The sequence below is a fragment of the Vulpes lagopus genome, chromosome 6 (assembly GCF_018345385.1).
Source record: "Vulpes lagopus strain Blue_001 chromosome 6, ASM1834538v1, whole genome shotgun sequence".
NCBI lineage: Eukaryota > Metazoa > Chordata > Mammalia > Carnivora > Canidae > Vulpes > Vulpes lagopus.
In genome coordinates this window covers 81,013,513-81,041,178 of record NC_054829.1, presented here as the reverse complement: position 1 = coordinate 81,041,178, position 27,666 = coordinate 81,013,513, and the positions used below count along the sequence as shown (strand labels likewise).

The 27,666-nt window shown below is 42.2% G+C and overlaps 1 protein-coding gene across 2 annotated transcripts in view; it reads left to right on the top strand.

Moving 5' to 3' along the window:
* The first annotated feature begins 5,368 nt into the window (after positions 1-5,368).
* The window catches only part of PRKG2 (protein kinase cGMP-dependent 2), a 102,486-nt gene continuing 80,188 nt past the window's right edge, over positions 5,369-27,666 (top strand). Inside the window, exons 1-2 of one of the 2 annotated variants that reach the window (XM_041759733.1) lie at positions 5,369-5,391; positions 15,495-15,968. In XM_041759733.1, coding sequence (XP_041615667.1) covers positions 15,508-15,968 — 461 coding nt within the window. In that variant the 5' untranslated portion in view covers positions 5,369-5,391; positions 15,495-15,507. Of the gene's footprint in view, positions 5,392-5,491; positions 5,866-15,494; positions 15,969-27,666 lie in introns of those variants that run through there. The other variant, XM_041759732.1, reaches the window with a different exon arrangement.

Below are 27,666 nucleotides of genomic sequence, written 5' to 3'. Positions count from 1 at the left end.
GACCTGAGAGTTGGAATAGCTTCGGCTACCTCTACAGTGGGTGACACAGAGGCCATGCTGGTCTGTTTCTCACTCTAGAGGAGGCTGAGGTCAGTGGCAGTGTTGACCTAAGCTTTACAACTATGGGAATAGCACAAAGCACTGTTATGACCATTGTGTCTGAGAAGCAAGGCAAAGGGCTAAACTCTTGGGGGCAGGCAGGGCTGAGCTGACCTGAGGTGCACATATACTATCTGAATCAGTGCTTTTAGAGGAGATTCCAGATGTGACTGGGTGTGGATGGCTGAAGCTGACTGGAAATGAAGGATATTGGATTTGAGGACTAAGGAGTTGCAAGGTCAAAGCATTGGATGGATGGTCTATGTTGGCTGAAATAACACAGGATAGTGGGATTCCAAACACTGTGAATTTAGTGCATAATTAATATACATAGGTTGTATTATTTAATGAGCACCCCTAACTAGAAAAACAAGCACTACTTAGGAAAGTCAACACACTATGGACTGAAATTCAGTGTGTGCATATAAAAGCAAACTGAAATGTATGTATATGGTGGTCTTTTATAGTAAAACTTACTCTTAACTGTTAATTAGGCAGATTATTAATTTGTAAATTAATTGGTCATTATTTCAAACAATTGTTTTTATTCCAGAAGGAAACCCAAGAACTTCTTTCAAATTCTTTCCATAGAATTGTGGAAACCTAATTCTTCTGGGTAATAAGTCAAAGCTCACTCTGTCTCTAGGATTTGCTCCTGCTGTGGGTGCTGTGAGAGACACAGCAAAGATGAATCAAATGAACCATCACTTCTAGGTGTTTACAGTGAATCTGTAATGAGGTGATGAGGGTGATGAGGAATATAGAGAGATAACAATAATACAAAGTAGAGACTGACAAACACCATAAAAACGGCTGACACAAAGTGCAGACTTGTGGGGGTTCTGAAGGCATACACCTAAGAGTAATGAGTGAAGCTACGAAGAGAATGAGAGAGAGTAGGAGTGGGAGGGAAGGAGAGAGTAAGGGCAGAATCCTGGGAAAATGGAAAATGTGTGGAAGTGGGATGGAGGAGGGAGGACATTCAAGGAGAACATGGGCAAGAGATGGGTCAATTCAGAGTGGGGGCCATTGTCCCCTTAAAGAGACAAGACTGGAATGGAGAATGTTGCCCCCAGAGCTGGGCCTGGAAGATTGTGTGATGACAGTAATGAACTCCACCAAGGAAGGAGAAGCACTGAGTGCAGGGTTCCTTCTCAAGTCACTAGTATCCTGGGAAGCAATTAAAAAAAAAAAAAAGATTTTGTGTATGTATGTATGTATGTATTTATAAAATCGAGGCAATAGACTGAAAAGTGGAATTTTGGGATTGTTTTCTACATCTTAAAGATTTGAGCTCCGTACGTTCTGAAGATATAAGAATCAACACCGCCAAGCCCCATGCTTAAGTCCAGTAAGAGAGACGGTCAGTCAGTCACCAGGTACTTGTGACTCTGGGCAGCATGTTCCTATGGGATCCTAGAGGACAAAGCCACTATCCTGCAGCATCACTGAGACATCATGGAAGAAATAAATGGCCTTGAGGTGAATAGAGGCATTGTTGGCCGCAGGGAGGTTGGAGGCAGAAAAAAAAGGCAGTGGAATCAGTTGACCCCATTTGGTTACCTTATCTAGTGATGCTGGAACCTGGAGAACAGGAACACCCATGGCAAAGGTAGTTTGCTCCTGGGTCAGGGTTTGGCAAAGCTAATATGGATGAAGGGCACAAAGACCTAATACAACAGAAACGGCTGCCTGTGGGGTCAGTGCAGTAAGATAAATAAGCCAAAAGACAAATGAAAGAGGAAAGGAGAGAGGAGAGGAAAACTGAAGAGATGGTGAGGAACTGTATGTTGGTTTTGGCCCTCTCACATCCTCAGGAGATCTTCTGGTGATTCATAAGAGAGAGCTCAGCTTGAGCATGAGATTGCTCTGAGCTGGGGCTTCCACACAGTGAGCACGAAGGCTGGTGTGATGGGGTGGCCTGACGGAAGTCTGTGTGCCAGGACAACTATGGAGCCTCCTGTGAGATATTTTAAGGATTCAGGCTGGATGAGTTTGAACCAGAACTTAGTCATGCAGGGGCCTGGAGTCTGTGTTCAGCATGGAAGCACTACTGTTGTCTGCTTCCAGCTCAGTCCCTTGGATGCAGGTCCCTGTGACAAAGGGAAAGTAGGAAAAATCGAGAGATTCTTGTAAAATTCAAGGCTGCTTGGATACTTTCCCGAAATGCATGTAGCACGAAGACCTGCATTTTACCCTCCACATCTCCATGCACTACCTCTGAGCTTTGACGCCAGTGCTCTGGTGACAGTGTTTGGCAGAGACCATGACACGCGGTGGAGCAGAGGCATACTCAGTAGGAGAGAGTTTATTCATGAATACCCATCCTGCACCACCAGTAGGCCCAGAGAAACCTCGCAGAGGTGTCCTGGAGGACACTGTGTTCCTTAGGCAGTGACCTTAAGTCCCGGGGACTTTGGCTTCTCACTCTCTTAGTTAGTAGGAGAAATGAAGATTTAGGCTCTGGAATAAGATAGATCAGCTCTGCAATTTCCTAGTTCTGTGAACTTGATCAAGTTACTTAACACTCTGAGTTTGCTTCCTGAAGTTGGCTTATCTCTTGGGATTGATATAGTAAATGAGAAATTGCATGTCTGCTTTTTACACGTGGCAGTCAGACCACACCTGTCATTCCCTCTGTCTGAAGGATCCTCCTCCTCATCTCTTGCTAACTCTTACTCATCCTATGTTTTAAATGTCTTTTTTTTTCTTCAAAGAAGTCATCCTGGAGCCCCCTAGCAGACTCTAGATTACCTACCCAACATCCATTGCTTTCTCCTTTTTGTTTGAGTATCAACTCCTCAAAGGATGCAATTTTGAAAAGTTCAAGGGCAAATTCGGAAGAGCCTAAGTCAATGTTGGTGACCCTCCTTCCAGGCCTAGTGTTTGGGTGTAGACATGGGACTCAGTTTGGACTAATGACAGGTGAGAGGAGATTGACTGGGAGATTCTAAGAAAGATTTGCTCACTCTTGAAAAGAGACACACTCTGCTACTATTGGGTTTTGTCAGGATTATCTGTGGTAGAAGGGGCTGCTCCAGCCGTCCTGGGACCACAGTGGAGGGGAGCAGACCTTGGTTCAGAGTTGGTGCGCTGGAGCTAGAAGGGGGAGTAACAGAAACTGCCCGGGGCCTATCCTGACATCACTGAGGTGCTGAATCTACCAGCGAGAGCCTCTCAACCTTGGCACTTCTAGCCATACGAAACAGTAAATTTCCTTATCATTTAAGATCTTTTAAACTAGCTTAATTATTAATTCCAGCCTTCTGCATCTAGATGATAACTTCACATTTTTTTTGGCTCTCATATCATATTTTCTTGCATGGCACTTTTGGCATGTATGTTACTTCTGTGTTTATTGGTTTGATGTCTGATTCCCCCATCCCCCTACTGGATTGTAGATTTGAAAATTGCAAAGATCATATGTTGATTTTATTCATCATTGAATTCCCAGAGTGTAGCATTGTGCCGGATGCATAGGAGCTGCTTAAACACATTTGCTGAAAAAATGGAAAGACTCAAACATGGTCACTTTTCTCCTTCTCCTCACCATCCTCCTTGTTCTTCACAGCTCAGCACAGTATTGTTGCCAGAGGACAGGATCTCTGGGAAGGAGCTTACGTCCCCTCTCAAACTCTGACTAGATGGGTGACCCTGAGCAACAGCAGTACATCTACAGTTTTCAAGCTTTTGCCTAAAGGAACAGGAAGAAAATACATCTCACATGGTTGACCCAATATACACATATACACGTTTAACTGAAATGAAAGATATACAGAGCATATTTATTGTTACTATGCATGATGTACTCTGATATTTTTATTCCATTTCATTAAAAAAATGTGAACCCGGGATCCCGGGTGGCGCAGCGGTTTGGCGCCTGCCTTTGGCCCAGGGCGCAATCCTGGAGACCCGGGATCGAATCCCACGTCGGGCTCCCGGTGCATGGAGCCTGCTTCTCCCTCTGCCTGTGTCTCTGCCTCTCTCTCTCTGTGTGTGTGACTATCATAAATAAATAAAAATTAAAAAAAAAATGTGAACCCATTAATTAGCAATTCATTCTCCTCCCCGCACCCCCAATGGACTAAATGAATGCAAGAACTTTGAAAGTCTGATTTCTTTCTTACTGTTAAACTGTTCATCAAAATCCATTCTATGGACTTAGTTCATTATTACAGTGACTTAAAAATGACTTAATTATCTTTCCTTTTCCTGAGGAATTCTTCCCAAGACCATCTCTTCTAGTTGGGTTGTTTTGAGGCCTGCATAAAATGGAAAGACTCTCACATATGCTCTTGAAAAAGTACTCTGTACTTTTGCTTATTTTTCTTTTCAGTTAGCACAAAAAACCAAACAGGACCACATTTTTCCTTCTCTAAAATGTAATGGCCCCATTCAACATATTTTACGTGGGCCTCGTTTCTATATAAGTTTATGTATGTACTAGAGCAGACCAGTGTTACACGAGTCCCATTGCCACCATGTGGCTTATTTAAACCCCAAGAGAGTAGGGTTCCGACATTCTCTAGTGGCACAGTGAAAAATACCACCTCACTGTACTTCCCATTCCTCAACACAGAAACTGCCCTTGTCTGTGGTGGATTTGCCAGTGAAATTCCTCTGGGGGCAGAAGGAAAGGGGAAAAGCCACACGAAGATCTCACAACTCCAGAGCACGGCAAATAATGCGGCGGGGTATATATATTTAGAAAACCGTAATGCAAGCCTGGGGTGGGGGTGGGGGTCGGGGAAACCCCACAAAACAAAACTTGTAATCAAAAAGGCGACTGGGACAGCAGTACCAGCGGTTGATCAAGAAAGCTTCCTGCTAAAGGACCTAGAGATTCCCGAAGGTATCATCTCTGTCCCTTGAAACCACTGCCCCCGGCATCATGTGAATCGGCAAACTGGATGAAGTTAGGGCTCCAGAGTCCGGGAGGAGCGCGTCTCCAAGTCCTCCGGGGTCACAGCCTCCCGGAGGGGCAGCGGCGTGGCCGAGGCGCGGCGCGGGGAGCACGTCCAGGATGTGCCCCTGTTGGCGTTCCGGGAGGGAGGGCGGGCAGCGGGCTTGCAGGGGAGGCAGTCTGGAGGGGGGGGAGGGAACACGTCCCTGAACTTTCCTCTCCCCAAGTCCCACACATTTGAAATAGAAATAATAATAACATTAAAAAAAAAAAAAAAAAAGCTTTACAACCGCGGTGTTATCTGCCTACTTAAGCCGCCTCGCGCCGCAGGGCACGGGGTATAAAGTGCAGGCTGCGGCCATCTGCGCTGGCTCGTCTCGGGAGTAAAGGTTGGGGCCGTGCGGGTGCGCGCGCGGGTGACCCCACCTTCGGGGAGCCGGCTCCCAGCTCTCGCACGCAGCAGCCCCGCTGACCCTCCCCCTCCTTCTCCTCCTCCCCTCCCTCTTTCCCTCCCTCCCTCCCTCCCTCCCTCCCTCTTTGCGTGTCTGCTGTGCACCGGCCCCCGCGGAGGGAGCCAGGCGGCAGCACCCAAGCCGCCGCAGCTCCAGCCCGCAGCGCGCTCGCCCGCGCCCGGATCCCACGTAGCCGGAGCAGCGGCGCCGCCAGCCCCGGGCCCGCGCCGCGCGCCCCGCGCACCCCGCGCACCCCGCGCACCCCGCGCACCGCCCGAGCCCCCCGAGCTGCCCGGCGCTCGGCTCGCGCGCCGCAGGCGGCAGGGAGGGCGGCGGCGGACGGGACTCGGCGACGCAGGGGCGGCGGCGCCACGCGACAGCTGCGCACCTGGAAAGTTACCCGGCTGCGCGGTGAGGTTCGCGGGCGGAAGGCTCGGGCGCGGGGGCGCGCGGGCGGGGACGCGGCCGGGGAGCGCGTGTGCCTGCGGCGCGTGCGGGGCGCGCCGGGCGCCTCCGTCCCACCCCCGCCGGCCTCGTGCCTGTGCCGCGCGTGGAAGTGTGCACGCCCGGCGTCCGCTTGCTGTGGCAGCGCGTCGTGAGCTCCCGGGGCCAGGGAGGCTACTGGGCGTTAAGGAGCTTGGCTCGGGGCGGGAGGGGAGAGCCCAGCCCCAGTGGGGAGCGACTCCTCGGGCGTCCCTCCCCGAGCCGGCGCCCCGGGGCCGGGGCTCGGCCGTGCGGTCAGGGCGTGCGCTCCTCGGCCAGCCCTGCGGGGCTGCTGGGGGGCTAGTACTCGGGCAAGGACTTTAGGGGTCCTTGGGAACTTGTGTGGGGCTTCTGTGGCGCTCCCCGCGCCGTGCGGCGCTGTCACGTTGCTTGCTCTGCATTGCCTAGTGCGGAAACGAGGGCAAGCAAACAAACAATAAATCATCCACTTAGGGGGTGAGAGAGAAAGCAGTGGGTTCAAGTTTGAGAAGGAGAACCAGGGCGCACGTGGGTGGCGGTTGAGGCCAGAGAGGAGAAGAGAAGGAACAACTCAGGCAGAATGAACAGGTGGCGAGGTCGGATCCAAGTCTTGGTCTTCTCGGATCCTCACCTTGTTCTGGGAAGTTCCTAGGGGCTTTTTTATAAAGGAAGGGAGCAACATACAGCTGCCTCCCCCGCCCCTGTTCCGTAGAAATTATCCTCTCTTTTTTTTTTTAATTTTTATTTATTTATGATAGTCACAGAGAGAGAGAGAGAGAGAGAGGCAGAGACACAGGCAGAGGGAGAAGCAGGCTCCATGCACCGGGAGCCCGACGTGGGATTCGATGCCGGGTCTCCAGGATCGCGCCCTGGACCGCTGTGCCACCCAGGGATCCCTATCCTCTCTTTTCTTTTTTTTCTTTTTAATTTTTATTTATTTATGATAGTCACAGAGAGAGAGAGAGAGAGAGAGAGAGAGAGAGGCAGAGACACAGGCAGAGAGAGAAGCAGGCTTCATGCACCGGGAGCCTGATGTGGGATTCGATCCCGGGTCTCCAGGATCGCGCCCTGGGCCAAAGGCAGGCGCCAAACCGCTGCGCCACCCAGGGATCCCCCTATCCTCTCTTTTCTTTGCAAGTTTCTATCTGACTCCTAGACAAGGCGATCACCCCACATGGCACACAGTACTTGATGCCAGCACTCCTGTGTGGTTTGACACAGGAAAGGAGGAGTTAACATAGTGGAGAATTCTCTTTGGAGAATTAGAGGCCATTCTCCCTGCACGGAGACACTGTGTCACTGAGAATAAACAACGTAAAACGATGGCGCACAGAGATCTGTCTGTTCCATGTGAAATACTTAACTCTAGTCTTCTGGAATCCTGACAAGTGAGGCTAATTCACTGCACAGTGAAGGCATATGTTGCTTGGATGTTGCCCAAATCTTTTGATCCCGTATTGTCATGCTTCCTGTAGGCCATTTTCCTATCAATTATTCCCTCTTCTCCTGTGTTTTCATTTTCTCTTTCCTCACTGGTTCATTATTCTGGGCTTACAAATACTCTCAAGTTTCCACTGTTCTAAAAATCCATTTCCTGAACCAAGATACCATCTTGAAGTCCCTACTGTCAACGTCAGCTCTTCCCACGGTGCTCTGTAATCAGATTTCTATCCCAACTCTTGTGTGAGAAGCTAAATTCCATGCTTTTCCCTCTGATTTAATTTGCTTTGGAGTATCTGTGGGATGTGAACAGCAGCCTGCTCTCCTCTTGAAAATCTTATCTTCCTGGTCTCTGTGATACTTTTCCTAGATCTTCTATTTGGACAACTATTCCTTCCCCATCTTTGTGTTTTACTTTTCCTCCTCTTCCTCTTCTTCTAGAAGTACTATCCATAGGTATTATCTAGATGTACATATATAACCACAGAGGCATTCCTTTTTTTTCTCCCTGAGTAATTGCATCTACTAATGGGATTTCAAATTCTTATCTCTGTAAAGCAGTCCCTTGCCTTGACCTTCCTTTTTTTTTGCCACTACCTGCTAGACATTTCTACCTTGATGACATTCAGGCATCTCACGTTCAACATAGATAAATTCAGCTCCAGCACTGTCTCCATAAAGCATACTCACTCATTCCCCTGACTTCAGTGTCACAGTACGCTCCCATAGATGGTGCTCTCTTCATTTTTGAATGAATGAATGAGTTAATAGTATTACCTTCTTCCAAGCCTTCTAAGATCAAAATATTGGGATCATTTTTTTTATGTCCCTCTGTACACCCATTTACTCACCACATTGAGATGTAGCCCCTGCAGGATTCCTCCCATCATGCCCTTTTTAAAAAATATTTTTTCTTTTTTACCATGAATCCATTCATACCCTCTCACTTTTACCAAAGCAATAGCTTCTTCTTATGGTATCTCTGGTTTTTCTTTCACATGTCATATAGGCCAGGATACTTTTCCTCTCCTCATTGCCAGTCTCCCGGGCATTTTCATCTACTACTTCAGCTTCAGCCTCTACTTAGGCTATCAGAGCCATATTTTCAGCTCCCCCTCCTGATTTTCTAGTCCCTCATGTCTTACTGCCTACTGAACTCCTCCACATTAGTTTCCACAGGTCCTTCAAACTGAGAATGTCCAAAATTAAACTCATTGTCTTATCTCTCCAATCTGCTCCTCCTTTTGGTTAATGACATCACTTCTTACTTAGTTACCACAATGGAAAATTCCAAATCTTTGTTCTCTTTCTTCTTATCACCACTCAAATTCCATCAGCTATAATCTTCTGACCTACACCTATAAAATTACATTTTCTCTGTCTTGGCCTGTGTATCTGATACTCTAGCACCCAAAAATAGCTAAATGGAATACCATCACATTTGACAGTGAAAATATAGGCTATGTGGCGTTTGTAAAAATCACTGTGAACATTCTGTTGGGTGGAGAGGCACTTCAAAGAGATAGTCAACCTCTGGAGTAGCTGAAACTGAAGCTCATATGACTGCCTGATAAGAGAAGATTACTCTCCAAGCTAATATGCTGTGGGTAGAGAAAACACACAGTAGATTCAAAACTGAGCCCCAGGTCATCAGTCACAAGATGGGCAGATGCTTTTAATTGTGGCATTGGTAGGGAATTGAGCTGTGCTCACAAGGGCAGCTCTTTGTGCTTTGCTCCAGGGAGAACAGCAAGAATTTGTATATTTAGCAAGGGTAATTATTTTATAAAAGAACTTGGGTGAAACAAAGTTAAGGATAGCACCAAATTAATCAGTTTCATATAGACTTAGAAGACTATTTATAAAAACCTGTGTAATTCAGTCCTCTGATTTCAGGGTAAACTACCCACATCAAAAAAAGAGAATCGATATTACTTTTCATATTCACTGAAGGGAAGGAAATTGCAGAGTTGCCTATGGCCATAGCTTTCACCAAATTCCTGGTGATCATGTCTTTCTTTTCTGGCTGCGGTGGAGTTGGCCCATTTTGATCTTGAGTTCAAGAAGTTCAAGACATGAGAATGGGGTTGGGACTTTGGCCTTACCCTGTCCTCATCACCTTTTACTTGAATTGGTGCAATAACCTCTTAGTTTGTTTCTCTCCCTCTAAACTCCTTTCCCTTCATTCCATGTTTATGGCCAAGAAAATTATTTTTTTTTCTCAAGGACAAATCTGACCATATAACTTGAAAAAAAACCTGACCTGCACAAAAAGGCAGATACCATAACATGCCATATGAAGTTCTTCAGCATTTTATTCCTCCAGTACACTTTTCATGTCTCATTACTCTTCCTCCCATCGTGCATTTCAGCCTGTTTCCTGAATATGCTATTGGCTTTTTTTTTTTTTTTTTTGCATTCACTCCTTATTATGTGGTTTTTTTTAAAAAAAATTAATAGACTTTAGTTTTTAGGGCAGTTTTAGATTTATAAAAACATTAGGTGAAGATCACAGAGAGTTTCCGTATGCTCCCTTGACCCTCCACCCCACTTCCATGGTTCCCTATTCTTAACATGTTGCATCAGTGTCCTACATTTGCTATAACTGTTGAACCAGTATTGATACATGATTATTAACTAAGGTGCCTAGTTTACAATACGGTTCATTCTTTGTGTTGTACATTCTATAGGTTTGGACAACTGTATAAGACATGTGTCCACCGTCACAGCATCACACAGTAGTTTCACTGCCCTCACATTCCTCTGTGCTTCTCCTATTCAGACCTCTCTCCATCTTCCCAAGTCCCTGCAACCACTGATCTTTTTAATGTCTCTAAGTTTTATCTTTCCCAGCATGTCATATAGTTAGAATCATGTGCTGTGTGGATATTCCAGATTGACTTCTTTCACTTAGCGATAGGTATTTAAAATTCCTGCATGTCTTCATGGCTTGATCATTACTCCTTTTCAACCCTGAGTAATACCTGTGTAGGTATACCACAGTTTGTTTATCTGTATATTCATTGAAGGATATCCTGATTGCTTCCAGGTTGCGGCAGTTATGAATAAAGCCACTGTAAACATCTATGTGCAGGTTTTGGTGTGGACATACATTTTTGTATCAGTTGAATCAATACCAAGGAATGAGATTGGTGCATTATGTAATTATACAGCTTTATAAGAAACTCCCAATTTATAAGAAACTCATTTCCAGCTTTTGGTCTTGGCAGTGCTTGGAATTTAGGCATTCTTATAGGTGTCTAGTGGTATCTCACCGTTGACTTAATTTGAGATTCTCTAATGACATACAGTGTTGTGCATCTTTTCATATCCTTATTTTCCATGTGTGTATCTTCTGTGGTGAGGTATCTGTTTATATTTTTGCCCATTTTTCCACTGGGTATTTGTTTTCTTATTGTGGAGTGTTAAGGGTTCTTTGTATATTTTGGATACTAGTCCTTTATTAGATATGTGCTTTGCAAATGCTTTCTTCCAGTCTGTGGCTTGTTCTAGCGTTCTCAACAGTGTCTTTGCAGAGCAGACGTTTTAAATGTTAACGAGGTCCACTTTATCAACTTTTTTCCTTTCATGGATTGTGCTTTTAGTTTTTTATCTAAAGAGCCATCACCAAACTGGGAATCAGTTCAATTTTTGCCTATATTGTCTGCTAGCAATTTTATAGTTTTGTGTTTTACTCTTAGGTCTTTGATACATTTGAGGATAATTTTTGTGAAAGATAGAAGATCTGTGTCTAGATTCAAGTGTGTATGTGTGTTTGTATGGATGTCCAATTTGTTAAGAAAAATATCCTTTTTCCATTGAACTGCTTTTGTGCCTTTGTCAAAGGTCAGTTAACTATATTTATATGGGTCTGTTTCTGAGCTCAATTATACACCATTGGTCTATTTGTCTATTCTTTCACTAATATCACACTGTCTTGATTACTGCAGCTTTATAGTACGTTTTTCTTTTCTTTTCTTTTCTTTTTTTTAATAGTAAGTCTTGAAATCTGGGTGTATCACCACTGTCTTTGTTCTCTTATAATATTGTGTTCATTTAGTACGTATTTTTTGATCAAAAAGTTTATCTAATAAGATGAGTTATTTTGTTGGGTAAATAATGGTAACAGTAAATAATAATCATATTTAATATGGTTTATCTCATTTGGTCCTTTAACAACTCTACATGATATGCATAGTGATTTTATCTGCCCATGGCTTTATCTATGGGTCTGTCCATCTGTTCTGTTATTGACACTCAAGCCCAAAATCATGGCCAAGGGCAGATACATACTAAGTGAAAGTGCTCTGATTGAGACTGGCTCTGTGACCTTAGCCAGCACTATACCATCTCCCATATTTACAGATAAATATATTTATATCAGACTCCAGATGGGGGAGAGAGAGAAATAGATATTATCCAGATCAGAGCCAAGATTTTGGTTTCAAGCTACTAGAGGGCTGGAGGAAAAACAGACAACAAAGCCTAATTCCTCCCACGTTGGCTGCCAAGTATGAATCCACCTGCAAGAGACTTCATAGTCATTTTTGCTTCTTCTGTATCTTTTCTAGTTACTTCTTATATATGACATTTCTGAAGTAGTCGTCATATTAATGTAATAATAATTTAAAATTGTATATACTTTTCCTCTCTTCTTGCTAAATGCCTCAGCTCATTCTACTCCTCTTGCCTGTTTCTGTATACAGAAGAATACTGCCTTCATAGTGAGCCATGTTTTTTTTATTGTCCTTCAAGATACTTAGGCAGGCCCCTTTGGCTTAAGGATTACACTGCAATATGTGAAAATAGGTAGGGGCAGTGTGAGGGAATGACAAAGCTTGTGGAGTCCTTGGAGTCCTGGAACCTGGGCTGGGTCATTTATGACATTTCTGGTCTCCATGTTTAGGTGGAGTTTCCCTTATCAGGGAAGGTTGCCCAGGCTGTCCCAGAATCATTTCTTTTCTTAATGGAAGAGCTAAACCAGGCAGAGTAAGGTTCCCCTCACCCCAGGGAATAATTGACATCTTTAAAGATCTCTTAACCAGAAGACATCCAGCATGCCAGACTTTGTTCCATTCAGCAGTGATCTCTTGTAGGGGTTTCCTCCTGGAACACTCAGTGCCTGTCCCTGGCCACACACTGTAAGAGCTACTTGGTGCCTGCTGTGTGCCAAACATTGCACAGGATACCTTATAAACACAATCTTCATAATAACCCTATGAGCTGGATATAATTATATCCATTTTCTGGATGGGAAAACAGGATTCTTAAGTCATTTGTCAAAAGTCACACAGCTGGGAAAGGGCAGATTGGTTTTCTCTGCTGGTTGGCCTGACTCCATTGTTCATGTTAAATTCTGATCTTCGTCTCCAAGCTCCTTTCTTATTACATCATGTCTTGCCCTCTAAGAATGACTCTAATAACCTATAGTTGCTAGATCAATGGAGCAACATCCTGAGTTGCTAGCAATATATTCTTCTTGTGGCTTAGCAATACATTTTGGAGAAATAGTTTATCTATCTTAGTGACTAATATAAGAAACAGAGTGAACCTAATTAGGTTTTGTGAAGCCAAGCACTTGAAGCCTTAGCTTAAGGAACAACAAAATTTAAATGAGTGAACTAAGAAATCAGACTTAGTATTGAGCCATTCAATGATTTACTTACATATCTTAAATTAGTTACTTGAAAGATGAGTTAGTTACTCTCATTTCACCCCTCTTTGGAATTCTAAATAGCTGGAAAGATTTATATAGCTTCTGAACTGTCTTCATTAAAACCAGAGAAGAGTTGGTGTTTGGGGAGAATTTAACACCTGCCTAATTGTGTTTCAAGTTTGTAAAATTATTGGATTGGAACAGGATATTTTGAATACCATACATAGAGCAAAAATGATTCTAAGTCTTTTCATGTTTAAAATGCTGGAACTGTTTTCTCTGTCAAATTTGATTGCAAATTCATGAAGTTATGCCCCTGATATAGTACATGACACTTAGTTCGGTCTTAGTAAACAATGGTTTCATGAATAAAAAATGAGTTTAATATTACATTTAAAAGTTTTTATGTTCATTTTTCTTTATAAGGCAATTCCTTTTCCTCTGACCAGTCCTCTCCCTCCATCCTTCCTTGGTTGGGAATGCTTGTTCATGGACCTAAAAAGCATGTCTAGAAAATGGCTCACTGCCACATGTTAAAAACTTGTGCACATATTAATTTAAGATGCCTCCAGGAGCACCCATCTCCTGCCTGTCATTCATAATCACATTCAAGTTTATTTCTAGGTCCCAATCTAACATCTTCTGAATTGCTTATTTGGACACAAGGTTGTCCAGGGCCACTTCTTTGAATTCTAGTCTCCTCAACCTTATATATTCTTAATACATAAGAATATTAAATGCTGCCAAGTCAAGAGAAACTTAAAGGTTAAACCTGCCACATCTCTGCAACATAGCAAGGCAATTCTCTGGAGGCTAATGTTTATTAATGACTACTCTGAACCCAAATTCTATGAGGAATATCTGGGTATTGCAAGATTATTTCTATAAGCACATTTATTTTCTCTTTGCACCATCCATCTTAGGTGATGTGCATTGGCTATTTGGTTGCATCTGCTGGAGATTTAGAGGCTGTTTTACATCTTTCCGTCTATGCCTTTATTGTGGTGGAGGTCACAGTTATTCTGGAGGAGCTAATGAAATCAGTCTAAGCATTTCTTTTCTCCTTGAGTTTGAAAGTTGGAGGGAGAGAGGCAAGAATGTGTGGTTTATATAACTACAAGGTTTCATCTAGCTCTTTGGATATTATATAATGAGAAATAATTTACACTTAGTTTACAAGTGTTATAATGCTTCTTGAGTTACGGCTGTCAAAAAATGCAAGTGCAGAATATCAAGTTTATATTTAAACTAAAAAGCCTAAAAAGACTTAAACCTTATGAGAAATAATCAAAGCAGCATTTTCCAAACTCCCCCTTCAAATTTCTCCTTTTTGGTTTTACTCATGTGTGCTTATTATCTGCAGGTGATTAAAAAAAAAATTCAAAGAAATCACTACTTTGTGGGGCCAATTATTTATATTTCTAAGCAATGTTAAAATAAACACATAGCTTTGAACGAAAAAATCCATTCTGAATCAACTAAAACCACCCTGATAATCCTGATTTATGTATCACATCCGGAAATCTGCTGGGTTAGGGACTTATTTTGGGGCCTACCTTGAGAATATTCTTAATAGGAGAAGAATGGAGCCTTGCACCATACATCATCATTTTTGGACAACTTTGGCTTTAGGATATAATAAAAGATGTCAAAGAATTCCCATACCTGAGCAGCCCAGGTGGATCAGTGGCTTGGCGCCGCCTTCAGTCCAGGGTGTGGTCCTGGAGACCAGGGGTCGAGTCCCACGTCTGGCTCCCTGCATGGAATGGAGCCTGCTTCTCCCTCTCCCTCTGCTTGTGTCTGTGCCTCTCTCTCTCTCTTTGTGTCTCTCATGAATAAATAAAAAAACAATTAAAAAAAGAATTCCCATACCTCTCTTTTACTTTCTAGTGACTGCCACCCAGAACTTTTTAACAGCAAGCGCTATCAGAAAAACAAAACATAGAAGGTATATACAACAGGAGAAAGGTGTTAATTAAGCAACAGCAACTCAGTCTGATCCAGAGGAAGAATGCAGATGCGCTGTTTTATAAATCAGGGAACAGTTTCTTGCTGTAGCTACACGGGGAGCAGGGAGAGTGGTGACATGTCCAAGCCTCTGCTTCTGTAGCTGCTCATTTGTGCTGCATCTTTGCCATGCTGACATCCAGATTGCATTTTGGTTTTGATGCATTTGACAGCTGTCCAGGGACAACGGCCAGAGAGAAGAGCAGGTAACTCAGGCCACTTGTGCAAAATGCTTAGGTGTGACGCCTGTGCCATCAAAGGGACAGGGAAGAATGAAACCAAGTGCCAGCTCATACAGACAAAGGAAATCAGTCAATAGCTTTCCTTCTGGAAGAGGGGGAATTTATTGCTTATCAAACAAGGGTGGCTGTGTTTCTATTCATGAAACCGATCAGAATGAAGCGGGGGTTGGGGGGCAGCTGGGGGGTGGTGACACTCCACCAGGTAATTCCCCACTCTCTCTGCCCTCTCTCAGGTCCTTGAGCAAAATGGGAAATGGTTCAGTGAAACCCAAACATCCTAAGCATCCCGATGGCCACCCGGGGAACCTCAGTACCCACGCGCTGCGGAGCAAGGTGGTAGAGCTGGAGAGAGAGCTGAGGAGGAAGGAGGCTGAGATCCAGGAGCGGGAATACCACTTGAAGGAGCTTCGGGAACAGCTGTCGAGGCAGACAGCGGCCGTTGCGGAGCTCACGGAGGAGCTCCAGAACAAGTGCATCCAGCTGAACAAGCTTCAGGATGTGGTGCACCTGCAGGGAGGAAGCCTGCCGCAGGCCTCTCCGGATAAAGTGCCTCTTGAGGTGCACCGCAAGGCCTCAGGATTGGTGTCCCTTCATAGCAGGAGGGGGGCAAAAGCTGGAGTGTCTGCTGAGCCAACAAGCCGAACCTATGATCTCAATAAACCCCCCGAATTTTCTTTTGAGAAAGCCAGAGTCAGAAAGGACTCCAGGTAAGAAGTTAACCCCACTCTTTGACTCCAAGAGCTTTGATATCACATCTAAGACGAAGGTGAGAGTTTTTAGGCTGCCTCGGTGGCCAAGAGATAATAACCCTTGCAGACTTGGAAACCGAGGGTTGACTAAAATGAGTCTGCTGTGGAAAAGGCTCTCCCTTAGGCAGAACTTTCCTGTAAATCAGGAATGGTGCTTTACCCGGACATTGGTTTGTGATATGTATAACTGAGGAGCTGAGTTTATGGAAGGCATGTCCATTCTCTGGAAAACCCTAGGGGAGTCCACAGAAAGTCTTTGAAGTCTGGCCTTCTCTCTCTGTCCAGAGGAGTGGACTTAAAAGTGTGCACAAATCACAGTGAATTATGAGTGTGTGTAGCAAAAACCATGTGCTAGCACTTAGTCTGCAGGCATCATGAAAAAGGAATAAGTTGGATCCTAAGAGGGGAATGAGTTCATTCACCCATCCCACGGTTTAAGGCACTGTGTTAGATGCTTAACGCATGTTAGTGAGCCGACAGGCACAGAGCATTTCTCATGGGGAGAAGATCTACACAAAAACAAGTAGACATTGTGTAATCATTATTTGGGACAAATGATATGATGGAAACCAACAGTATAGTAGTGGTGTCTGTGATTAGGGGGAGAGAAAGGCAGGAGGCAACAGAATTTGGATTGTCCTGGAGGCCTGGCCAAGGAGGTGACCTTTACCTGAGACTGAAAGGAGGGAAAGAAGCATAGATTAGGTGGAAAGGGCCTTGCAGGCAGAGGAACAATGAAAAGATTAATTTTCAAAATAAAGATTTTTATAAGAAATTATAAATGTTATGACAGCATTCTTTTTTTTAAAAAAATTTTTATTGGAGTTCAATTTGCCAACATTTAGCATAACACCCAGTGCTCATCCCGCCAAGTGCCCCCCTCAGTGCCCATCACCCAATCACCCCAATCCCCCACCGACCTCCCTTTCCACTACCCCTTGTTCGTTTCCCAGAGTTAGGTCTCTCTCATGTTTTGTATGACAGCATTCTTATATGTGCGTGTATGTGTGCATGTCTGGGCATGGCACGTGTTCGTACATTTTTTTCTAACTGAAAGTTGAATTTCCTAGAAATTCAGAAAAGATTAACTGGAGTCATCCCAAGTTGGGGTCTCTTTTCTGCATTATTTTAAAATGAATGAATACTTATTAGTTGAAATTAGATCTTTTGCCTTGATAATATCTTGGCTGAGCCTGGGTCTCTCTTGGCAAAATGGAAGAGTTGTGAATTTAAAACAAATTTTAACTTATCCATAAACATAAGTCATATAAGTCAACATAAAATTTCTGACTTAAACAAATAAATGATGAATTTTGACAACGGGATTACGAAGGGAGGTTTAATTCATCAGTTTGTTGACAGTCACATAGTGAGGGATCAATAAATATTTGCTAAGGAAACAAGTCATGCTGGGTTATTAATCATAATACCCTGAGGCTGAAAGAAATCTGATTAATATTAGAGTTCAGAAGAATTTGTGGTAAAAAAAGAGAAGGGTTTGCTATAAGCTGAGGGTTTTATTATTAGTTGGTTTAGAAAGGCCTTATCTATCCCCTTTGCAAAACTAGTGTTTATTTTTAATGGTGTGGATTTGTGCTTGTTTTACAAAAATTAGATATCATCTAGTGCTCTTTTGATATAACAGAGATATATGCATATAGAGTTAATACTCCATGTTATGTAGTATATTGCTGTATTTATGTAAGCACGGTGTATTATTTACCCACAAAAAATCTTTCAAATAGGAATGTTCTTGTATATCTGAGAGAAGCATGAGAGAATTTAATAGCAGTTCATCTTCATTCACCGTCTTCCTACATATTCTACCAAATTTCTCTTTAGCAAATATTATGTTTAATTCTTTTGTTCCAAAGACTTGGCCATCTTGAGGCAGAAAACCCTTCTCCTGGCTTTAGGTAACTGAACAATCCAAGATACATACATTCCTTTGTATAAAATTTTTTCTTTGTATTGCTTTATTAGCTCTATTATAGTCAGGAAAAGAAAATCAGGAGTTAGGTACAGTCAATTTCTGGACCAGACCACCTATCTATAATGAGTGGGACATTGGAGAGAAGACATTAGATCTCTTGAATAGGATTAACAATGATTGCCCTTATCATGAAGGCAAGCCAGATGGGTACAAGTCTATGTTGAGATCATGATGAAGAAATAGGCCAATAGGATTTATTTATTTATTTATTTATTTATTTATTTATTCATTCATTCATTCATTCATTCATTCATTCATTATTTATTCATTCATTCATATCTTCTCATTCATTGAGAGATAGAGAGAGGGAGCACAAGCAGGGGGAGAGGCAGAAGCAGGGAGCCCCATGTAAAACTCCATCCCAGGATCTTGGGATCAAGACCTGAGCTGAAGGCAGATGCTTAACCAACTGAGCCACCCAGATACCCTGCTGATGGGTTTTTTTAATGGATAAGTCCTGAAGAGACCAGACTAGATCATCCCTGACTTAAGAGTTCCCATATACTTTCATGAAGCCTTGTGGTTCTAAATTGAAAAAAAAAAAAAAAGTGAGAATTTAGGGACCACTGTTTTTTTATTGATTGGTTTGTGCTTCAGGTTCCCTTGCAGAAGGTTTTCCTCAATTTTTTTCTTACAATTTCCCTTGCAGATGTCTTTCTTCTTATGTTTGGAATAACTGGCTAAGTATAGAGAACTAACATCAAGTCAGAGATTTTAAATTTTCCAGTTTTTTTTTAAAGTACTTAATATTACAATTCATTTTCCAGTTTCAAATATTCTACTTTTAGAGAAAAGCCCCAAGTAAACTTTGGATGTTTTTATGTATCTTTTACACAGTCTATCAGAAATTTTGGAAGAAACAGTTTTCTAGAAATCTGAGCCTTAGAAAAGATGGGAACATCATTAACTGATAAAAGGATGGCATATAGCACTCAATGGTTTGGCTACTTTTCCAAACAGATATTAGAGGGTTTAAAGTATCAGTCAAAATGTTTCCTTCATTTATTTTTAAATTCTCGTGACTTACATGTTGAACTTTATTCAAAATTTCCTGGCTGAATTTATGACTAAATTTGTTCCCATTAATATGTGTCAACAACATTTTGGAATCCTTCCCTCTGTGCTGAGTCAGAAAACCATTGAATAGCTTTTCAGTCTTTTTGTCAAAAAGGATGTCTCTTTAATTAAGTACAGGACTTAATAGTGAGCAAGAAAGCAAGGGAAGATTCCCAGCCCTTTTGCAATCAACAACATGAGGGAGATATGAATACTGATGGAAACCATAAAATAACATGGGGGGAATGATAGATTTGAAATTTGAAGATTCAAATTCAGTAATTCATGAGAAACTGTAAAACCCATGCCACAGCAGTCTGTGAGCTTGCTGGGGCCCCATGCTCAAATATATTGTAAATGGCAAGTGAACTTCATCAACTGCTAAGCAGCTCACTCATGCCAGCTTTGTTGTCCTGAACCCATCAAGTGTTCCTGTAGGGTCTGAAGGGATAGCTTAAACTGTATAGATGTACCTCCTTGGTTTATATGGAAGAGCGTACATGCTCTAATAACATTGGGAAACTCATCATTCTGTGCTGTTCAATAGCACTTTCTACAATGATGGACATGTTCTATAATCTGTTTTGTTCAGTGTGGTTAGCCAATAGCAAAATGTGGCTGTGAGCACTGAAAATATGGCTAGTGACACTGAGGAATGGAATTTTTATTTTAATTAACTTTAAAATTAAATAGCCACGTGTCTAGTGACTACTGTATTGGATATTGCAGTTCTAGGTTATGTATTGTGTTTTAATTGAAGTAGAGTTGACACAAAATGTTATATTAGTTTTAGGTATACAACATAATGATTTGACAACTCTATAAGTAATGCCATGCTCACCAGAAGTGTAGCTTCCATCTGTTGCCTATACAGGGCTATTACAATACCATTCACTACCTTCCCTATGCTATACCTTTCATCCCTGTGACTTATTCTTTGCAGAATGGGAAGGCTGTACTTCCCACTTCCCTTCATCCATTCCCCACCCTTCTCCCCTTCTTTTTTTGCAATTACCGATTTGTTCTTTGTACTTCTGGGTTTGTATCTGTTTGTTTGTTCTGCTTTGTTTTTTAGATTCTACATGTAAGTAAAATTATATAGTATTTGCCTTTCTCTGTTGCCTTATTTCACTTAGCATGATACCCTCTAGTCCTATCCATAAATGACAAAATCACATTCTTTTTTATGGTTGAGTAGTATTCCACTGCATGTGTGTGTGTGTGTGTGTGTGTGTGTGTGTTTGTGTGTGTGTGTGTATCACATTTCTTTATCCATTCATCTATTGATGGATACTTAGGTTAGATACTTCCATATCTTGGCTATTGTAGAAAATGGTGCAATAAACAAACAGGTGTACATATCTTTTCGAATTAGTGTTTTCATTTTCTTTGGGTATAATCCCAATGGTGCAATCACTGGATTATATGGTATTTTTATTTTAATTATTTGAGGAATCTCCATACTGTTTTCCATAGTGGTTGCACCAACTTTTACATTCTTACCAACAGTGCACGAGGGTTCCCTTTTCTCCGCATCCTCACCAATTATTGTTATTTCTTGTCTCTTTGATACTGGCCATTCTGACAGGTGAAAGGTGATATCTTATTGTGGCTTTGATTTGCATTTCTCTGATGATTAGTGATTTTGGACATCTTGTGTGTTGGCCATTTGTATATCTTCTTTGGAAATAGACTGCATGTTTTTGACTGGAACTGCTATTTCCTGAGATGAGAATTATGACCCAGAGAAGGTTGGGAAATCTATATAGACAACATAGGACCTGTGTTTGGTTTTAGGACAAAGCCACAGAAAAAGAGAATGTGCTTGTCAGATTGAAGCAGGTACAATGTGGGATCACTCTTAAACTGCACTGAGCCTGCAGTATATCATAGCCTTTTGTGACTTGGCTTTGTATCCACTGACCATTTTTGATCTTCAGAAGCATACGACTATGTGGGCATATAGCCTGTTTCTATTACAGATACTCAGCCTTACTGAAGCATCATAAATCATGATGAGTCAGAGCACTATAGAATATCAAGTGCTCTGATTTCTGATTTAAATTTATTATGGTGAACAGTGGAAGATTTAGAGATCGAAGAACCTGATAGATTATTTCATGCTACCCCCTTTACTGGGGAAGGGGAGGAGACAGAGGCAGGGGAGTTGCAGAATATGCCAATGTAAGTGGCAGAGCTAAGATTAGAATTAAAGATTCTTGACCTTGAGACCAGTACTTTTCCTAGTGTTCTTAGAACTCCCACAAAAATCAAAGGCCTCAAGTCAGACAGTTTGGGCACCAGTCTGCTTTATTTTGACATGCTTTACTGATTGGTAGGAGGAACAGTGGTGCTTCCTGGCTTCTGCCAAGCAGAGTTGAGCAGCGCTTAATCACTATATCGATGTTCACCAAGTGCTGGATCCTCAGAGCTCAGGCCTGTGTGAAAAGGATAGGGGGAATGGGTTTGATCCATCTGATAGCACAGACTGTGATATCTATGGAGGGACAAGAATGGGTCCCCATATGAGTACAGTGCTTCTCAAGACTGAGAACTGAATATCAGTGACAAAGGAGGGGGAGAAAGAGTTCAGATAGCATTTCTGTCCATGTCTGACCTGCCTTGAGCACCAAGACAACCATGTGTTCAGAGGTCAGACCTTTCACTGAAATTAAATTTTCTGTTTATGTAGACATTGTTTAGCAAACTTCAGCATTGGCAAAGCAAAATTACAAGCTCATGCTGAATGTCTGGTAGAACACAGGCAAATTAATCAGAGACATCTGGCAAGTTGCTAGTATGACTGCCTTTCGCTAAGAAAGTGAAACTATCATTTGAAACTATTGTTCTTCCCTGAAAAGGAAGGATAAAACAAAGACTTTCCTTCTGACTTCAGATGTTGACTCTAGTTTTAGGAAGGACAATTAGTTTCATTTGTCACTCCCACCCCAGGAGCAGAATAGGTAAAAGTGGAAAATGCTAGTGAGTCATCCATGTAAATAAGATCTACATCAAGGGAGGGAGAAAGAGTATGGTTGTTATCATTTGTGTTTCCTTTCTAAAACAGGGCTGAGCATTTGAATATGCATTACAGAAATGTAGCTCCTTTATTGGGCCAAAGTGTTTGTATGGAATAACCAGGAATAGTAGAAGTAATAGCATTTATATATCACTAATTATGTGTCGGGCACCATTCTGAATGCTTCATAAATACTGAATCATTTAATTCTCACAACAAACCTGTATGATAGAGATTATTATTTTCACCCCCCATTCTATAGATGAGGAAACTGAGAAAAATTAAATAACATGCAAAATTAAATAACTTACCCAAGATCACACTGCTTTTAATATCAGAACCAGAATTCAGCCAGGAACTCTGCTGTTTCAAGTCTGTTCTAACAACTCCGATGTACTACTTTTCAAAAATGAAAATTAAATTTTAGTTGGGAAGCCTTGTAAAAAATTAAATATATAATTAGAAAAGGGTGCTTTTTCTAATGCTGTTGTTTTGTATGATTACAAACAGCTCCTGGCTATTGTTATTTCTCCCTGAAAATTACACTTCCGGATAATACTGCCCTATTATCAGTTTGCAGTAGAGGCACATTTTGCTGGGGATGGGAGGGAAATAAACTTTTTTTTACTTCCATGAAATCATGTTGGTGTCTGAGAGGTTCTGTATCTAGATTTCATGTCAATAGGTTATTAAAGATTTGAAAGAGCCTATGTACAGGCTTTTAATAATCAGCTGGATAGTTGAAAATTTTGTGTTATAGTATTTATAAGAATGTTTATAATACTATTTATAGCATAATAGTATTATGCTTATAGGGCAGCCTGGGTGGCTCAGCGGTTTAGTGCCACCTTCAGCCCAGGGTGGGAGACCCAGGATCGAGTGTCCCTGCATGGAGCCTGCTTCTCCCTCTGCCTGTGTCTGTTTCTCTCTGTGTGTGTGTCTCTTATGAATAAATAAATAAAATCTTTAAAAAAATATGCTTATAAATACTATTGCCTTCACTTGGCTCTTCTGAAAAGCAGAAAATGAAACTCCCTGTGTAGGGAAAGAAAAAAGAAAAAGTCCAATTGTATGGTGCTCTGATGGCCAGACACTATGGGTGAAGGCAGCTGGGTGATATGTTTTGTTTTATAGAGGTTATGTTTTACAGCAATGGTGTGCATTGAGACACCCCAATCAGACCTAGCTATGCAGGAAAGCTTGAGAAAACCATTACTCATAACAGCTGGGTAGGTGTTGTTTTCTGAACATTATCTCATGGAGGCAGGGGCGTTGCTGGATGAGGTGGAAGTTGCTTTTCCATGGCACCAGAGAAGGCAAAATGAAAGCCCAGAGTCATTTTCAACATTTTGCTCAAGCTCATGGTGTTGGTAGTTCCCTGAACCAGGGTTCAGATCCATGTCTGCCTGATGCCAAGTGCACGTTCTCCACCATGGTGTATGTGGACAGCTCTTATAGATGGTGCAGCCTGCAGTGTAGATGGCTACCCCTAGATGTGTGCATGGAGGGGAAGAGTGGGGATGGTGGTGCTGTTTTTTTAAAAAAATGTGGTTGGCAGAGGTAAGGAGCATAGCCAAGTTGAGGAACCTGCCTAGAATTAGGTTATGGCCACCTGGACATTTTGGTGAAGTTAAAGAGGTTTAGGCAGACTTTCTGATTCCTGATTCCCACTCTCTCACTTCCTGCCTCTTACTTGTCTTTCTCTTTGGAGGCAAAGGCCCTGGGCGCCCCCTCACCGTGCACGCACACCCAGGTCCTCTCTCAGCTTCTCACGTGGTCTTCTGCTTGGTTTATAGGCGCCTTTTGCTCCTTCTCACCTTATCTTCACAACTTCCAGTCTGCCAGTTGCCAGGTGTTAGGGAAAATGTTTCATGAAGCCTCAGAAAATACTTGGCTCCCGAGGACAGACACACTGCTGTGAACAGTCCAGAGTCCAAGTGCTGGGGGAAGGCACGCCCCACCTGGTGGTCTCTGTGCCTGAGAGTGTTAGCATGTACTATGCTGTTCTTAGACTCCACGAGGACCAATAGCCTTGGCTAGCAGCTATGTAGTGTCCAAGATTGCCTTCTCTCCTTCAGGTCAACACCTTCAGTTCAGCAGCTATTTATTGAATATTGAATTTCTTAATCAGTGAAGCTCATTCTTTAGTTTTGTTTTCTTCCTCTTTTGTTTCCCCTTTATGTCTTTCTGTCTCCTCTCTCCCATTTCTTTCACATATACTTTTATTTTCCTCTGTTTTCACCATCTGACTAGTTGGAGGCCACCAGTACGAATTTCAAGTACCTACTACAGGCCAGGCACATTGCAGTATGACCCAGATTAGAGTTATCTTATTCATTTTCAGAGTCTACCTGCCAGCTAAGTATTATTGTCTGAGGCTTACTTAGCAGGCAGAAGTAGCTAGTCCATGGTCATCATTCACAGTGCCTTAAGCTGTGTGAGTTCACCTGGGTGTCAAGACAGCTGCCACTTAATCAGAGCTACTCTAAAACCTGTACTTATTTTACTTGCTATAATACTAATTTATATGATATTTGTAACAGTTTGTGGGTCTGCTTGATTGTAAGTAAGTTCTTCCAGATGAATTTAGCAGCTCTAGCTTTGAACCATTGTCCCGGAGGCCTGGGCAGGAGCCTCTAGCTCCCCTCACTTACATCTTCTAAGTGTCTTCTGAAATGGGCTACTCTCTTCTGACCCAGTTTTTTCTTACAGACATTGCATGCCTTTCTGGACACTGCCCATTTCCTTGCTAGATTCACAGGGAAGAATAGAGTAGAAACAGTATAGTCAAGAAAACAGTGACCTTTCTCTCTGTGCTTATTGCATCAGAGGGAAACATCACCACTGACCTTTGCCTTCTAATAAGCAATGCAGTCCACTTCCAGAAGAGCCTCCCTTTTCTTTCTGGAAGCCTGAGCAGCCTTGCTCCTGTCACTTGACTTTTTCTTTTTCTTTTTTTCAAAGATTTATTTATTTATTTATTCAGAGAGGTGGGGAGGGTTGGCAGAGACACAGGCAGAGGGAGAAGCAGGCTCCATGCAGGAAGCCTGACATGGGACTTGATACCTGGTCTCCAGGATCACACCCTGGGCTGCAGGCGGCGCTAAACCGCTGCACCACCGGGGCTGCCCCACTTGACTTTTTCTAGGGTTCTCAAGAAAGGGAAAATATCTGAAGCCAAGGATAAAGCTTTTCAGTTTTTAGACTCCTTTTGGAAGTACCTTCTCTGTGAAAGATATATTTTATTTATCCTTTGATTAAACTGTTTCCTTTTCTTAAAGTCTCATTTTAAAATAATTTGTCTCCTCCTCTCCATGTTGACTCTCCTTCAAATTATTTGCTAGTCATAGATACTTCAGTGCAGTCTTCTTTGACAGATTTTTGTGTGGGTGTTGTTGTTGTTGTTGTTGTTGTTGTTTTTTGAGATATATATGTAGCTTAGAATGGCCAGAGGATATCTTGTATATCATTCAGACTAAGATGTGAACAATCAGAAACTCTTAATGTCCATTTAATCCTTCCAGAAGTATATGTTTGTCATGTCCATATGTTTGTCATATCTGATTAACTTTAATTGGTAAATTTCAAGCAGTAGTTTTGATCAACTTTTTGGAGTTTATAGATCAAGCTCTGGGAAATATGGAGGAAAGAAAGATCTGTAGCTTCCAGTCCCTTCTTTCCAGATCAGATGAGGAAAAGGTAGGTAAAAAGTGAACAAGACTTTACCTGAAATTTCTTGGACTTAGAAATTCAGGGACACCCAGTTGTATTCGTTTCTGTTGCTGTGTGATAAGCCACTACAAACCTAGTGGCTTAGAATAACACATATTTGTTATCTCAGAATTTCTGTGGGTTGGGAGTTTAGGCACAATGATTAGGTCATCTGCTCAGGGCTTCAGAAGATAGTAGTCGGAATCAGCTGGCTGTGTCCCTTCCTAGAGCTTTCTAGTGGAAGAAGGCCTTCTCCAAGCTCATGTGATTGTTGGCAGAACTAAGTTCCTTGTGGTTGTAAGACTGAGGTCCCCACTTTCTTGCTGGCTGTCTTCAGTGGCTGTTCTCAGCTCCTAGTGGCTTCCCAGAGTTCCTAACCATATTTTTGCTCCCAGGTCCTTTCACAACAGGGCAGCTCACTTCTTCAAGGCCATTTGGAGAATCTCTTTATAGTTGACTAAGATGAAATTGTATATTACACACACGGGGTGACCCTCCCATCACTGTTGCCATATTCTGTTGGCAAGGAGCAAATCACAGATTCCATCTCACTTGAGGGTTGAGATTATATAAGAGCTTAATACCAGGGGGTGGACATCACGGGACCATCTTAGAAATCCACACACTGGGATCCCTGGGTGGCGCAACGGTTTGGCGCCTGCCTTTGGCCCAGGGCGCGATCCTGGGGACCCAGGATCGAATCCCACATCAGGCTCCCGGTGCATGGAGCCTGCTTCTTCCTCAGCCTGTGTCTCTGCCTCTCTCTCTCTCTCTCTGTGACTATCATAAATAAATAAATAAATAAATAATTAAAAAGAAAAAAAAAAAAGAAATCCACACACTATGCCAGGCCCTTTCGTTTTATTGTTGTGAGATTCCCTGGCTAAGAATGTTAGCCATACTGGATATGTAAAGCAATACATAAAAAGTGCAGAGGCACATACATGTGTATCCATGGCAGCATGTTGTGAACTATTTATAGTGGCCAAAATGTGTAATCAACCCAATGTCTACTGATGGATGAATGGGTAAACAAAATACAGTATATACATACAATGGGATATTATTCAGCCTCAAAAAAGGAAGGAAATTCCTTCCTTGTTCATGCTGCAACTTGAACAAACCTTGAGGACATTATGCCAAGTGAATAAGTTGGACATAAAGGGACAAATACTGTAGTAATCCACTTATATGGCAAACCGAGAGTCTTCAACTTTGTAGAGACATATAGCAGAATTAGAGGTTGCCAGGGGCTGGCAAGAGCAGAGAATGGGAGTTATTGTTTAATGGGTACAGAGTTTTAGTTTGGGAAGATGAAAAAAGCTCCTTTGACGAATGATGATGATAGTTGCAAAACAGAGAGAATATACTTAATGCCACTGCACTATACCCTTAAAATGGTATAGTTTGTATAATGTAAATTTACCACAATTTTTTTTTAAAAGTCCAGAGTCCTGGGGCTGACTTGACAGCATTGCCCCAGTGTGCTAGGACGCATTTCAGGTTCTATGTAGTTTCCTGGAAGGAGAGAGAGAAGAATAATGATTTTCTCATTTCTGTGTTTATTTGTAATATTGCAGAGGAGAATGAGACATGGAAAAGTCCTGTGACAAAATTAAATTATTATTAATTAATCAATCATCATTAATTACTTGATAGTAATTCATTGATTGCTCCATGAGCCTTTAGTAGAGGAAAAGGAGCACTTCAAGCTCCCTTGCATTTTCTTGTTTACAGCTGTAATTCTTCACCTTGAGTGCACATTGTAATCACCTGGGGTATTTAAAAATACTGATGCTTGAGGTTCAACCGCCAGGGAGTCTTATTAAATTGGTTTGAGGTGAGCACCCTGGGCGTCAGGATTTATAAAATCTCCC